The sequence below is a fragment of the Cibotium barometz genome, chromosome 41, assembly GCF_041138505.1.
Source record: "Cibotium barometz isolate CiBa-2024 chromosome 41, ASM4113850v1, whole genome shotgun sequence".
NCBI lineage: Eukaryota > Viridiplantae > Streptophyta > Polypodiopsida > Cyatheales > Cibotiaceae > Cibotium > Cibotium barometz.
This window is the reverse complement of record NC_141086.1, coordinates 40672298-40688935: the sequence shown is the minus strand read 5'-3', so window position 1 is coordinate 40688935 and position 16638 is coordinate 40672298. Positions and strand designations below refer to the sequence as shown.

Below are 16638 nucleotides of genomic sequence, written 5' to 3'. Positions count from 1 at the left end.
GATAGGATCAAATGTACATGGTGCTAAGATATATGCAAAGTCAATACGTCCCAAAGCATTCAGCTTTCAGCATTGAATGAGCATGCAAAATCAGCTGATCATAAAATGGCAGCAAGTGCTCATCGTGCAAAGATAAAGATTGGTGGAAAAGGACCAATAGATGAGGGTATTGAAACTATAGTACATTCTGAACAGAATGGTTGGAAAGGCTTATCAATAAGCTGAATGTTGATAGTCCAATCATCGACATCAAAAGGTGTCTTGGTGAACAAGAGGATTTTGTGGGTATGCTATATAGAGTGGCTAGAAATAGGGGTATGTATGATTCTTGGGAAATGTACAGCAATACAAAAACATGGTGGGATACATATCCAGGGTTGATGCACTTATGGCAAGCAAGCATTGTTGTTCCGGCCAGCACAACATCATGTGAACATGGCTTCTCTCGTCAAAATGCTATTAAAAATAACTTGAGATGTGGTTTCTGCTTGGAAACCCTTGATGCCTTGATGTTGTTATCACTTAATACAAGTGGAGTGTCTCAAATTCATTGGAATGATGTCTTTAGTACTTGGTTAAAAAGCAAAGATAGGCGGGCAATGCCATTACAGTGATGTCTTTAGTACTTGGTTAGAAAGCAAAGATAGGCGGGTAATGCCATTACAGTGATGTAGACAACAATGTTGGAGATTGCGATCTTGGAGATGTTCTTATTCGAGGCCACATCATCTCTCCTATCATAGGTAGGCTTGAATCTTATCTACTTTGCTATTGAAATGTTTTTCCTTGTGTAGGAAAATTTAAGATAATACTTGTACTTTGTTTTAATCAATGTGATAATTTTGTTGTGGAAAAGAAGTTTGTGAGTTTGAATATTGCTAATATATTATGGTAGTTTTATTGAAAAAAAAGCTTTTCATTTTAAAATAGTGCTTTTCATTTGAAGGGTGTCATTTGAAAATTTTACGTCGTATGAAACGGAGTGATAAAAGATACATGTCAATTGAGAATTGTAATACACCCGTGACCCGTATATTTTAGGTCCTGCAAAACACCTTCTTTTGAATGGGCCACAAAACCACGTGGACGTACTGAGCACGATAACATCGTCCTGAGTCCTGACTCCTCACCGTGTCAAATGCGTCCGCTGTTACTTATCCCGCACTGGGAGGTGCTAAATGAGACTCGTGTGAGCTTCTCCCAAGCTACCTACAAGTTATCACACACAACACACACAGGTAGATTTCTCCTTCGCAGCTCTGTAACAAGCTGAATGAGACTCGTGTGAGCTTCTCACAAGCTACCTACAACACACAGAGATAGATTTCTCCCTCGCACCTCTGTAACATGGGCCGGCCTCATGTGATTGTTTTCCCCTACCCCGTGCAAGGGCACCTCACGCCCATGATGCACTTCTCTATCGAACTCTCCACGTATGGTATTATGGTTACCTTTGTCACCACAGAATATCGTCTTGCCCATATGCTCAGAGCAGAAGCAGCACCTACGGGGAGCCGACGTAACAGCGCCCTCCAGGAGCTTACGACAACTGGAGAGATTCGCCTTGTGGGGATCCCAGATGGGTTGCCGGATGGGAATGACAGGAACCCTGTGGCCATGGATTTCATCAAGTCTGTGAACAATCTGGGTGGAGAACTTGAGAGACTGTTGGGGAGGCTCTCTGAGGAGGAGAGCTTACCCCCTCTCACTTGCATAGTATCTGATTCATTCATGCCCTGGACCCAAGATGTGGCCAACAAGTGGAGCATCCCCAGAGTCTTCTTCTGGACGCAGTCCCTCGCCGTCTGCTCATCCTACTTGAACATGTCCAAGCTTGTTGCCGCTGGCTACAACCCTTTTGCCAAAAGAGGTGAGTTATCCTCAAGATTGTTTTCTACCAGAGGTCTAAGCTACGTTGCAAGCCTCTGATTTGTTAAACACAGAAAGGACTGGCCATAGCCCAGGAGGGCGTAGGAGATTACACAGTGACATACGCAGAGACGAGAGAGAGAGATGTTAGGCGTAACAGACGATTGTATTGATATTGGCTGAATTAGAGACGATTACATGTGTAGAGATATAACTGTTGTATGCATGAGACATGTAGGTTGGGATTTAGGGACATTCACACTTACATTTCCTTTATGTGTTCACACTTATGCTTACATTCCCCCTCTTGTGAGAGGAAATGTGTGACTATTTACTACATGTGCTGGTTGAGACAAAACTACTTTCCATCACCGCTCCTAGTGAGTTGATGTGGAGATTATTCATTTTCCTAAGTTAATCCTAGGCTAAGATTACATGTGCAATCAGTGCTTAGCCTGGATCTAAGATGGGCTGCATTATGTAGAAGACATTGATCTGTGCAATCAGTGCTTAGCCTGGATCTAAGATGGGTAGCATTATGTAGAAGACATTGATCATCTTTTTTTTTTTTTTTTGTATGATTGTGTGTCCTGCATCTTTGACTCTTTCATCTTCACACGCGATGGTTGCATCATCAGCTGAATCTGAATCTTCACGAAGTTCATAAGTAGCTGCACCTTTATGGTCATCATAAGATCATGAGTCTTCAAGGGTTCATACACTTCCATATGCTGGTTCATCTTCACAAGCTTATTCTCCCCCTCTTCCATGAGCTGAATAGCTTGCACGAGGGTACCATCAGCACAAATAGAGCAACAAACTCTGGGACTTGGATTGGAGCCTCTGTACCATGAGCAGCATCTTGGGCTTGAAATTGAGAAGGTAAGTTAAGAGCAGCCTGTGGTGGTATCTCCAAGTAAATGCCATCATAAGCATGCGGACCAGCAATCTTTGCTTGAATCGGAGAATCATCTGCATAAAACTCGGTAAAGTATGCATCATAGGCTGCTGCAAGATCAATTGTGAGGGCCTGTATATCATCAAATGAACCAGTATCATAGCGATCAAAGGTGAGGGGAGATTTCTTCTTAGGACATATGCACAGATCAGCACCATCGATTTGAACACCATCACAAATTGGAGTACCGGGAGCTACATCATGAGGTGGCATCTGAGTGTGGACGCAAACAGAACCAACACCAAGAAATGGATCATGGATCGAGGCTCTGACAGAGCCAAACTGAATATAAGGAGCACCATTGCGAGGATCAAAATTGAAAAAGCAGCAGTATTATTAATGTCTTCATGAGGCCCGCCTTTACATGCATACTCTGCATGTGCAGTAGAGAGTACCTTTTTATGGGCTTCAAAAACGTTATCTCCATCAGTGATAAGGGCTAGATCTGCATTCACAGTAAGGGCCGTGTCTGCGTTAGTTGCTTTGCGTAACATGGTTGCATCTGCATGTTGTTGACAGTGTTCTGGATCAATGGCTTTGAGGCATGGAGTGTTGCCAGTTAAATGCCCAGTGTTTGCTTTTGTAATTGAGGCATCATCAAATTGCTGCCCTTCGATGACTTTTGCAGCACCTGGACCTTCACATTCGTCTCCGCCTGCAAGATGGTAGGGCTTTCTTTTGTGTAATCTGTCTTGATCCACCAGCGACTGCCATGCAATTAGCCTGGGCAGGTTGTGTTGAGAGGAGGGTAGTATTAGCGCAGCATGCAGGACCTCTTTGAGCGCAGGTACCTCCACAGATGCAAGGTTTTCATGGACCTCTTCAATTGCAGGGGGGTTCTTCTCTTCATCTACATCACAGCAGGGTTGCATCTTATCTGCATCAAGTGCAGGGGCTTGTTGCCTCTCAGTAGAGGGTGAATCAAGAGTAGGCAGGGGCATCGCTATCGCCATCGCCATGTTGTCTTCAGAAAGAGAATAGAGAAAATCGTGGATTACCTGGTCATCATCTGCAGGTTGACTATCTGCAGGCTTCTTCTGATTAAACGAAAAATCTTTGAAGAAATTAACCGCCAGAGTTGTAATTTGAAGGTTTCTACCATCATCGACATCATCCTCAGGCCCGGAATTGTGGAAAACCTGATTATCTGATACCATTAAAGACAGAAAGGACTGGCCATAGCCCAGGAGGGACAGTGACATACGCAGAGACGAGAGAGATAGATGTTATTGATATTGGCTGAATTAGAGACGATTACATGTGTAGAGTTATAACTGTTGTATGCATGGGTTGGGATTTAGGGACATTCACACTTATTCTTACATGATTGTTTCTGTTTAGTAGAGAGTTTCTTTCCTAAGGCTGATAAAACTGGTAATTAGTCAATTTTCCTTGCCTCGTTTTTCTCTGTCTCCGTCTTCTGGGGAGGTCTGTGTGATGGTGCTTGTTTCTTCGTTTTTTTATAAAAAATCTACGGATTCTGGGGATATTCTGTGTGTGGTGGTGCTGCTTTGGGGTGTGCGTGGTGGTGGTGGTGGTAGAAGGCTCATGGACTCACTGCTCAGCTGGCCGCAGGCTACACACCATATATTGTGCAAGATGGGGTGGAATTTTAACCCCCTAGCCTAAGAGCCCCAGCTCTGGGATCCATATATTCATTACTAGGTTGAATCATAAGCTAAGAGCTCTAGCTAATTCCGTACTAGCTTAGGTTATTATAATGATGAAATTGAAAATTAAGCGTTATTACGTGATTATTTTGGCTGTATGCAATGAGCTCCTTAGGCTTCTGAGCCAGACATTAACCATATCCCTGTCGATTTTGCAGTCAAGTACAGGGGGGAGCTACCCATGATGACTTGTATTCCCGGCTTGCCTGCAATGGATCCATACGACCTTCCCTTCAACTCGGACTTCGACTTCGGCGAGGAAAACGGGCAATGGCTTTGTGAAGTATTAGACCATCAGTTTAGGAGGGTAAACGAGGCAGTGTGGGTCATTGCAAATTCATTCGAGGAGCTTGAGAGCCAAGTTGCAAAGGAGTTAATCAAAGAGAGCATCCCTAAGCTACTCTTAATGGGTCCTTTGAGCAGCTCATTAATGGGCACCCAGGCTGGCAGTACCAATTATTCCGTGGATAGAAAATTCCGAGCCAGCCTCTGGGCAGAAGAAGAGGAGGATTGCATGCAATGGTTAGACACGAAGAGAGAGGCTTCTGTTCTTTACATTTCCTTTGGCAGCGTGGTGACAAAGTCCCTTGAAGTGATGAAGGAGATGGCCATGGGGCTGTTGGCTTGCAAGCAAGCCTTCTTGTGGGCAGCACGGTGGGGATGGGAGGGTGCAAAGGAGTGCTTTCCGGACGAGTTTTGGGAGTTTGCCAAAGAAGAAGGCAAGCTCACCACCTGGACTCCACAGCTGAGGGTGCTATCCCACCCTGCAGTGGGTGGCTTCCTCTCTCACGCCGGTTGGAATTCCACCATAGAGAGTGTGAGCATGGGGGTTCCCATGCTGGCCTGGCCTTGCTTTTTGGACCAATTTACCAACTGCTGGTCCGTTGCCTTTGATTGGAAAATTGGGGTGGAGATGAAGAAGCTGGCGAATGAAGATGATGATGGCGTTATCGTGGAGAGGGGGGAGGTGGAGAGGGCAGTGCGAGAGCTCATGCAAGGGGAGCAGGGAAACCTGTTGAGGAGGAGAGCTGCACAGCTTAAAGAAGATGTCAAGAGTGCCTGGCACTCTCAAGGTGGTCGCAGCCACAAAAGCCTTGCACTGTTCGTGGAGGACATGTTTAGAAGAGCACAAGGTAACATGCCGCGTGCAGAATCTACGCAACTTATGCAAGCTCCTCCTAGTAAGCAAGACTAAAGGCCGTTAATGTTATGCTTAGGTAAGATAAATAGTTGGCTCATATATATAAATATTGTGCGTACTACACGAGTTATTTTCTTCTTAATATCTTGGAGGAGAGAATGTTACTCTAGCTTTAGCACGTTGCAAAACTCACACTACTTTAGCAATACATGCTGTTCATACGCATTTCTTGTTGTGGTCTTTCTGCATAGCTATGGTGTTCTCCACTTGTGGATCAGTATACTTGAATCCCTAACACACGGTATCAGAGAGTTTATATGATCTTGTGTGGGTCCCCCTAGAAAAATCCCAACCCACTAGTTGTTATGCTCAAAATCTGCATGCTCGTTGCACGCAAGCTTGTCTTGTTGGTGCCCTTTTGGCGACCCTCATGGTGTTATGAGTAATTCATGGAATTTATATTTCCATGTGTCTATAGCGACTGTCGTGGTGATATGAGTAGTAATTCATGGAATTTATATTTCCATGTGTATCCCAATAGTTGGTGTGCCCTGATTTGTTAAACACAGAAAGGACTGGCCATAGACCAGTAGGGCGTAGGAGATTACACAGTGACATACGCAGAGACGAGAGAGAGAGAGATGTTAAGCGTAACAGACGATTGTATTGATATTGGCTGAATTAGACACGATTACATGTGTAGAGATATACTGTTGTATGCATGAGACATGTCGGTTGGGATTTAGGGACATTCACACTTACATTTCCTTTATGTGTTCACACTTATTCTTACATTCCCCCTCTTGTGAGAGGAAATGTGTGACTATTTACTACATGTGCTGGTTGAGACAAAACTACTTTCCATCACCGCTCCTAGTGAGTTGATGTGGAGATTATTCATTTTCCTAAGTTAATCCTAGGCTAAGATTACATGTGCAATCAGTGCTTAGCCTGGATCTAAGATGGGCTGCATTATGTAGAAGACATTGATCTGTGCAATCAGTGCTTAGCCTGGATCTAAGTTGGGTTGCATTATGTAGAAGACATTGATCATCTTTTTTTTTTTGTATGATTGTGTGTCCTGCATCTTTGACTCTTTATCTTCACACGCGATGGTTGCATCATCAGCTGAATCTGAATCTTCATGAAGTTCATAAGTAGCTGCACCTTTATGGTCATCATAAGATCATGAATCTTCAAGGGTTCATATACTTCCATATGCTGGTTCATCTTCACAAGCTTATTCTCCCCCTCTTCCATGAGCTGAATAGCTCGATGAACAATGCACGAGGGTACCATCAGCACAAATAGAGCAACAAACTCTGGAACCTGGATTGGAGCCTCTGTACTATGAGCAGCATCTTGGGCTTGAAATTGAGAAGGTAAGTTAAGAGCAGCCTGTGGTGGTATCTCCAAGTAAATGCCATCATAAGCATGCGGACCAGCAATCTTTGCTTGAATCGGAGAATCATCTGCATAAAACTCGGTAAAGTATGCATCATAGGCTGCTGCAAGATCAATTGTGAGGGCCTGTATGTCATCAAATGAACCAGTATCATAGCGATCAAAGGTGAGGGGAGATTTCTTCTTAGGACATATGCACAGATCAGCACCATCGATTTGAACACCATCACAAATTGAAGTACCGGGAGCTACATCATGAGGTGGCATCTGAGTGTGGACGCAAACAGAACCAACGCCAAGAAATGGATCATGTTAAACACAGAAAGGACTGGCCATAGCCCAGGAGGGCGTAGTAGATTACACAGTGACATACTCAGAGACGAGAGAGATAGATGTTAGGCGGAACAAACGATTGTATTGATATTGGCTAAATTAGAGACGATTACATGTGTAGAGATATAACTGTTGTATGCATGAGACATGTCGGTTGGGATTTAGGGACATTCACGCTTATTCTTACATGATTGTTTCTGTTTAGTAGAGAGTTTCTTTCCTAAGGCTGATAAAACTGGTAATTAGTCAATTTTCCTTGCCTCTTTTTTCTCTGTCTCCGTCTTCTGGGGAGGTCTGTGTGATGGTGCTTGTTTCTTCGTTTAAAAAAAAAAAAATCTATGGATTGTGGGGATATTCTGTGTGTGGTGGTGCTGCTTTGGGGTGTGCGTGGTGGTGGTGGTGGTAGAAGGCTCATGGACTCACTGCTCAGCTGGCCGCAGGCTACACACCATATATTGTGCAAGATGGGGTCGAATTTTAACCCCCTAGCCTAAGAGCCCCAGCTCTAGGATCCATATATTCATTACTAGGTTGAATCATAAGCTAAGAGCTCTAGCTAATTCCGTACTAGCTTAGGCTATTATAATGATGAAATTGAAAATTAAGCGTTATTACGTGATTATTTTGGTTGTATGCAATGAGCTCCATAGGCTTTTGAGCCAGACATTAACCATATCCCTGTCGATTTTGCAGTCAAGTACAGGGGGGAGCTACCCATGATGACTTGTATTCCCGGCTTGCCTGCAATGGATCCATACGACCTTCCCTTCAACTCGGACTTCGACTTCGGCGAGGAAACCGGGCAATGGCTTTGTGAAGTAATAGACCATCAGTTTAGGAGGGTAAACGAGGCAGTGTGGGTCATTGCAAATTCATTCGAGGAGCTTGAGAGCCAAGTTGCAAAGGAGTTAATCAAAGAGAGCATCCCTAAGCTACTCTTAATGGGTCCTTTGAGCAGCTCATTAATGGGCACCCAGGCTGGCAGTACCAATTATTCCGTGGATAGAAAATTCCGAGCCAGCCTCTGGGCAGAAGAAGAGGAGGATTGCATGCAATGGTTAGACACGAAGAGAGAGGCTTCTGTTCTTTACATTTCCTTTGGCAGCGTGGTGACAAAGTCCCTTGAAGTGATGAAGGAGATGGCCATGGGGCTGTTGGCTTGCAAGCAAGCCTTCTTGTGGGCAGCACGGTGGGGATGGGAGGGTGCAAAGGAGTGCTTTCCGGACGAGTTTTGGGAGTTTGCCAAAGAAGAAGGCAAGCTCACCACCTGGACTCCACAGCTGAGGGTGCTATCCCACCCTGCAGTGGGTGGCTTCCTCTCTCACGCCGGTTGGAATTCCACTATAGAGAGTGTGAGCATGGGGGTTCCCATGCTGGCCTGGCCTTGCTTTTTGGACCAATTTACCAACTGCTGGTCCGTTGCCTTTGATTGGAAAATTGGGGTGGAGATGAAGAAGCTGGCGAATGAAGATGATGATGGCGTTATCGTGGAGAGGGGGGAGGTGGAGAGGGCAGTGCGAGAGCTCATGCGAGGGGAGGAGGGAAACCTGTTGAGGAGGAGAGCTGCACAGCTTAAAGAAGATGTCAAGAGTGCCTGGCACTGTCCAGGAGGTCGCAGCCACAAAAGCCTTGCACTGTTCGTGGAGGACATGTTTAGAAGAGCACGAGGTAACATGCCGCGTCTAGACGAGTAAAACATGCGCAGAATCTACGCAACTTATGCAAGCTCCTCCTAGTAAGCAAGACTAAAGGCCGTTAGGTAAGATAAATAGTTGGTTCATATATATAAATATTGTGCGTACTACACGAGTTATTTTCTTCTTAATATCTTGGGAGAGAATGTTACTCTCAAGCTTTTGATGACAAGCTTAAGCACATGTAAATTTGAGACTATAGTGCTCAAATATTCTCTGTTGAATGAAAGTTCCAAATTTGACCCTCTTCACCCTTGCACATGATTGGAGGTGAATCAAGCATGCTATGGATCCTTGAGGGAGACCTCACTCATTGGATTAGATTTGGCATCTATTTTGGTTTTGAGGACAAAATCATTTTGAGTGAGTGGTTATTGCAATGTAGCGGATTCACATGCATGCCTTTTAAATAATGGGCCAAAGGGGCCATTGGTATGGCAAAATGTGCGGACAAATAGAATAAGTGGGTGTGAAAAGAGTGAGAGAAAAAGTTAGTGTAAAAAGGGACGAGTATATAAGACGATTATAAGCCCTAATCACAACAACTAATATTCATTAATCATTTTACTAGTTATCTTCTTGCTCAAACAAACTTCCATGGTGACGACCTCCCTCTTGCGATGGTCCATGTGTGTATTGTATGTGAAGAGTGGAGGAAGATCGCAACCCTTCTTTCTTGCATGAAGTCCCTTTACATCTTGCTAATTGTGAAAAATTTTCTTTACATGACATAGTTACATGGCCTATATATAACAACTCAATAAAATAACAAAAAAATGTTGTTTATAAAAAAAAAAATCAAAGGTAGACTTTTTGGGAACTCTTTACTTGTGTACTCTATGTGAAGAGTACAACCCTTCTTTCTTGCATGAAGTCCCTTTACATCTTGTTAATTGTGTAAAATTTTCTTTAGATGACATAGTCACATGGCCTACATATAACAACTCAATAAAACAACAAAGTAATGTAGACTTTTTGGGAACTCTTCACTTGTATTGACGATACTTTACATTAAAATTGGATCGTGCATATCTTATGCGTATCATCCATAAGTGACATTGAATTTTTTCTTTCCTTTTAAGATTGAGAATGAAGCAACCAAGCGTGACAAAAAACCACAATTTATATGCATGTTCACCTAGGATAGGTGGCTCTCCTATTGCATATCTACAAAAATAGTACCCTTTTGAATTTTAGCACATGTGGCCTTCTCTCTTTCAACATATGGTCTACAAGGTCTAATTACACCATTTTTTATATAAACTATAGTAGGTAATGAAGACTCATTTCTCTTGAGTGAGGTCCTAATTCCCTTGGGGGGTGTGAACATGCCATGTGTGGGGGACATGTGATAATGGTGGTCCTTTGAAGCGAGACGAGCATGCAGGATACTACATCGGCATTGCATCAGCATGGAGAGCGACGATAGAGAAACATTGAGATCATCTTTGTGTGTGAATAATTACAAAAAGAAGGCGGAACATAGAGAACTGACCTATTGTGGGCATGTACATTTACATGTCTAGATCTGTGGTAGAGAACCATGGCAGTGGGCATGGTAAGGACCAGTCCTCAGTTTTGAAAGGCATCTCCATGATTTCATTGGAAGGGCAAGAATTGGACAAGCATTTTATCCAAATAATTTGGAAGGGCACCCTAAGCAAATTCTGAAATTGAAGCCTTTCTTTAGAAGGGTAAGTTTGGTAACTTACCCTTCTTGGAGCTGCTGTTGTGTAACAGGCTCATGTGATCGTTTTTCCTTGGCCAATCTATGCAAGGGAACCTCACCCCCATGATGCACTTCTCTATCAAACTAGCCGCTTTTGGTATTATGATTACGTTTGTCACACCACAGAATATCGCCTTTACCTGATGCTCAGAGCAGCTGCTGTAAGGGGAGGACATAATAATAGCGCCTAGAATTGGAGGGATTCGCCTGGTGGGGTTCCAAGATGGGTTGCCGATCTCAGGTCTGTGGACAATCTACTTGAGAGGCTGTTGGGGAGGCTCTCTCAGGATGAGAACAGCTTGCCTCCTGTCACTTGCATAGTATCTGATTCATTCATGCCCTGGACCCAAGATGTGGCCAACAAGTGGAGCATCTTCTTCTGGACGACGCAGTCTCTCGCCGTCTGCTCATCCTACTTGAACGTCTCCAAGCTTGTTAATGCTGCCGGCTACGTCAACCCATTCAGCAAAAGAGGTCGGTTATCCTCAAAGTTGTTTTCTACAAGAGGTCTGAGCAGGAGCTGCACACTGGCTGGCGCTGTGGAATTAGTCTTTAATTTTCTTCTTCTTCTAAATTTCGACATAATTATTATTTAGATAAGGTGATTAATTCTTTAGATTCTCGTTAAGCTGTGTTAACTAAGGGCCTTTTTTTTGGGAATAGTAAATATATATTTTACTCTTAACTAAGGGGGTTTAAGAATATATTTACTCTTAACTAAGGGGGTTTAAGAGCTCTACTTGTCCAATGGACTGAAATGTGTGAAAATTAACCATTCTATAAATCAACAAGGCGATTGAACCCTCTGCATTTCTGGGATCAAAGCGTGTAGCGCCCATATTGATTGGAAGGCCGAATTCTAATTCTAACGTACTAGTGGCTTGACCTGTCGTCGTTGACAGGCAAGAGTATTCTTATTTGTCGATCACAAATCAGTGCAGTAGAGAGAGGTGTTGTTCTAGAGACCCAAGATCACGGGTTCAAGCCCTCAGTGCGAAAGCGATGGCACGCATGGGTGTGTTTTTTTTTCTTACTTTCTAATTCCAAACAATTGAATAAAAAAAAGAAACGCTCATCTTCGAAGGGTAAGTAGAGATAAGCCTTACATTTGAAGCCTATAATGGGCCTCATGGTCCCTAACTTGCCAACCTATATATAAACACACCATGTTTGCCATATATATACTCCTAAAGCACTTAATCTCATTGAATAAAGCACCAAACTTGGCGTAAAGAAACAACCAACATTTCAATCCAAAATAATGTTGACAATCTCAACACACCTGAACAAAGCTTTAAAACAATCTTCGGACAACTGGATTCTCTCTCCTTGGAAGCCTATACTCCTCGCCTCCATCTAGCAAAAAAAACATTAGCTAGTGCAAGATAAACTTTTCGTAGAAAAAAAGAAGGAAAGCAACAAAACCTTACAGAACTCATTTGGTGGACCACTATTTGAGGCGAATGGGGTTTGAATAGGCTTGTAGACATCAAATCAAAAAATTATGTATTGTCTAGTGCCTATGACTCGAAAATGTAGCCTATCAGGCTTTTCATAGTGCACAAGCATTACATGTACATGAAGTTGATCCGTGATCTTTTGTAATCTCAAATTGTAAATTCCAAGGAGCCCAAAGCTCTCGTTGTTTGTAAGGGTCTCGACCATACAAACCCAACAATAATTTGGGTTCTAAAAAAAAATAAAGATATTTCCTCTTGCGAAAAGAATATATCAATAGCATTATAAATTTATTAAACAAAACACAAAACCTACATAAAAAACGAGTTTCTATATATACTGTAAAACACCGGTGCTGTCTAACAGTTCGATAATTAGAGACGTTGTTGCTTGTCCTTCCAAAAATGGAGGGTCTATAATTTAGCCATGAATATTACATAGATTATGGAAAACAAAAATACGTGAATTATAGCAATCTAAAAAATAAGTACCTTCAATATCTTGGCCATCACAAACAAATGAAAATGATCTCCTTGCCACCAAGAAATATACCCCTGATATCAAATATAACACTCACAACACTAATAATTTACATAACACTTTAAGGTCTCCCTCTCTCTCTCTCTCTCTCTCTCTCTCTCTATATATATATATATATATATATATATATATATATATATATATATATATATGTTTAGTATTTTACGCCAAGAAAGAAAAATAAATAAAAGCAAGTCAAAAGTAAACGTTTGCTTATCCAAATGTCCAAAAATAACACATAGAAACTCACCAACACCCGTCTGCCATCTCAACAATTAGAACCACCGCTTGAGCAATGACGGGGCACTCTCTTTTGTGGATCTACATGGTATCTTTAGCTAAATGCAAGTAGATTTATACACATAAATTCAATAATACCAAAGAGAGAAGCATCAGTGTGAAAGATTGCACATAAAGACAACATAGATCACACATGTTACATCATTGAAAATATTTTTTTCATTGATACAGATATATCTATGATTGTAGTCTCCAGCGTTTGTAAGCTGATATACTTGTTCTCTACCTTTTGGGCATAGATTAAACTTACATCTTGATTTATGCCATTTGGAAAACCTCCTTGTAGACAACATTGGTTGTGAAGACTTTGCTTGAACCTTCTATGCTGCCTTCCTATTCCATATGATGATTTACACACACTTTTCCTGTATCAAATGATCAAACACGTGACATAGCAACGTACAACTGTCCATGTGTGAATACTTGGGTGGCCAAGTAAAGTCCCAATACACTTAATGTTTGTCCTTGGGACTTATTTATTGACATACCAAAGGCTAACCTTACAGGAAATTCTCTTTCTCATGTCAAAAGGCAATTGCAACATAGTAGGTATGAATGTTATCATGGGAATAAATACCCTGTCTCCAATGTTGGTACCTGTAATGATTTGTGCTTCTATCACCTTTGAGTAAAATTGCTTACATATCAATCTGGTACCATTACAAAGTCCCCGCCGAGGATCCACATTGTGGAGCAGCATGATAGGAGCATTAATCTTTAGAATCAAGTGATGAGGAGGGTAACCACCATCCAAGTTCAAACTGTTCAAGTACTCAATTGGGTACAATATTACATCATTCTCGAAAGAAGCAACCGAATCAGCATTGATGTATTCTCTTTCAAGACCGGGCAATGCACTCAAGGCTAGTTCATTAACCTCATCAACCTCTAGATTTCGTGGTGCAAGTATAGCACGGTCTTTAAAGAAGCATCCATATTCCTCCACCCTCTGAAGATCTTTGTATACCCATTCTACCAAAATCAAAATGGAGTTCCTATGGATCAACATTCGTGGTGGTATTACCACTCTGTCTTCATTGTTTGGATGGCCTATAGATCCGTCTCCAATTTGTAATGTCCATTTGACAAATTCTTATTCCGTACAATCATAAGAATTGTGTCTAACCCGCATGTTTTGGGCGAGCTTTAGAACTTTCACATATCTCCAAATATATGACTGGCATAACGTTGCATCAACAATGTTCTCATGCGATCCCTTTGGCACAACCGGTAAGATTTGCATGAAGTCACCCACCAAAGAGTATAACTTTCCCACCAAACACTGAATCACTCTGCATAATGTCTTTCAATGTCCTACCCAGTTCTTCATATGTGTATCAATGCATCATTGGATCCTCATTCCAAATAATTAACCTTGCAAGCTTCAACACCTCTGCTAATGGGTTCTTAGCTTTAATTCCACATGTGCTAGAAGCATTAATAAGCACCAATGAAATTTTAAAACATGAGTGCGTTGTACGACCATTTGAAAGCAACAATGCAGCTATTCCAGATGATGCACATGCCAATGCAACTTGATTCTCTCCACGTAATCATGACAGCAAGGCATTATAAAGATAGGTTTTGCCTGATCCACCTGGTCCATCAATGGAAAAAAACACCACCCTGGTTCAAAGAAATAGCCTCAAGGATACTGTCAAATGCTCTTGATTGACAACTATTTAGACTCCTTTCCATGGAAACGAAGAAATCAGCCTTCTGAACAAAATCAAACATCATCTCCTCCATCAGCAAACCATTGTTTACACTGGCAACACTTGATCTATTGGGAACAGGCAACCCTTCAAAATCATGCAATCACTTTCCATAATGTTGTAAGAGGTCTTGCATTTGCAACAGAGCTTGATTCTTTGCTATAGAATGATAAACACCAACATCTGTACACCCTCTCTGCTCTAAGGTATGGAAAAACTCATCTGTAATCTCAGTGGAGAATTTATTCCAAAGGTGTCTAGGGGATATAGGCTCACAAAAAACCATTATAATGACAAACAATTAACGTAGGTGGAATCTTGATTTCTTAAATGCAGCTTCTTGGAGACACATATACCTCTCCTCATCGCTCTCTAGCATTCCTCTGGCTTCACATGCAGCTTAAAACACGGATACAAATGTCCATCCACCATTCGTAAATCCTCAAAAGATTTACAACCTTTGCACACAGTAAGTAATGTCATGCGTAAGTAATATTTCTCACCTGTACTCGGAGTAACATTATACATACGTCCGATCACATTTTCTCTTTTCCTTTTAGTCCATGAGCGCAAAGCTCAATTCCACACCTAGTTGCAAGGGAAATCAACATATAGCAGGCTACTTGCATCCGTATACAATTGATTAGCTTTGAACCATTCAATCAAAGACGTTCTTTGGTTTCTCTCACAGCTAATCACATCACACAAATCATCCTTATCATTGAATATCACATTGTTCTGCATTGGGAGATGGACATGCAACCTTTGTATATGAGGCTTTTCATCATGCAAATCATATTGGTATATGTGCCAGCATGCCTTTGACGCAGACACGTACCGCACATCCAAATATTGACTAACCTCAACTCAATAACCCTATGTGAGTCTTGCTACTCTATAATAGTAGCTCTATCATGTCCTTTTGTATATATACTTATACAAATACTTTACGGTAGTAATAGTAGAGAATACTTCAATGTTAAGGTGGGCTTTGTATCTCACAAACAAAAGCTGCTTTAACATTTTCAGACATGGCATTAACAACATGCTGCATAACAAACAACCTTTCATTATCCTCATTGTTTCTGCTCAAGGATGCATAGTTGTTTTGCTGCAATTTCCCATTTTGCATGTCAGCCTGCTTCTTATAACAATCTGCCTGCACATGTCCAGGCTTACCACAATAAAAGCATCCACGTGTATCATTATATTGCCTTTGCCAATTTCCACGGCCTCTTTGACTCCCCTGCCTTTGAATTGGCCTCTTCCACCTACGTATTGTTGTTGTTGTGAATTCTGGGACTGTTGTTGTTGCTGCTGCTGGCCATAATTCTAATTACCTGTTCAGCCACCTCCTTGGCCACGTCCACGGCCTCCTCTACCTCGTCCTCTTCCTGAACTTGTGTAGAAGGCCTGTTGCTCTGAACTATTTTTGTTTTGTGAAGACTGTTGTTCTTCACCCAAGCTCTTCTCTTCTATAATCAACATAGACACCAAATCTGTGAAATTGGGAATGTTTTCCCAAGTCTGAATAGACGTCTTGAACGCCTTGTATTGTGGCCCGAGACCATGTAGACAGACTTCCACCTTATCATCATCATCTACTAAAACGCCAATAGATGCAAGGGATTCCACAATACCCTTGATCTTCAATGCATAGTCATTCACAAACATACTCTTTTTCTCCACAGTATGAAGTTCATTCTTCAACTGTATCTTTCGTGCCTTGGTATTCGTTTCATAGAATTTTACCAAGGTATCCCATGCCTCCTTGGGGGACTTGGCATCCTGTATGTGCCCAATCATGGTGTCGTGTATACTATAGAG

At 42.0% G+C, this 16638-nt stretch overlaps 2 protein-coding genes across 2 annotated transcripts; both read left to right on the top strand.

Moving 5' to 3' along the window:
- The first annotated feature begins 1143 nt into the window (after positions 1 to 1143).
- Positions 1144 to 5863, top strand: LOC147614950 (UDP-glycosyltransferase 85A7-like). The gene is made up of 2 exons (XM_086780257.1): positions 1144 to 1870; positions 4656 to 5863. The coding sequence occupies exons 1-2, from the start codon at positions 1348 to 1350 to the stop codon at positions 5690 to 5692; spliced, it is 1560 nt and encodes a 519-aa protein (XP_086636383.1). The 5' UTR covers positions 1144 to 1347; the 3' UTR covers positions 5693 to 5863.
- A 1900-nt stretch (positions 5864 to 7763) lies between these two features.
- LOC147614949 (7-deoxyloganetin glucosyltransferase-like) lies at positions 7764 to 9316 on the top strand. Its single transcript, XM_086780255.1, has one exon. It carries the CDS (start codon positions 8092 to 8094, stop codon positions 9067 to 9069), a length of 978 nt encoding a protein of 325 aa, XP_086636381.1. The 5' UTR covers positions 7764 to 8091; the 3' UTR covers positions 9070 to 9316.
- Positions 9317 to 16638: the final 7322 nt, after the last annotated feature.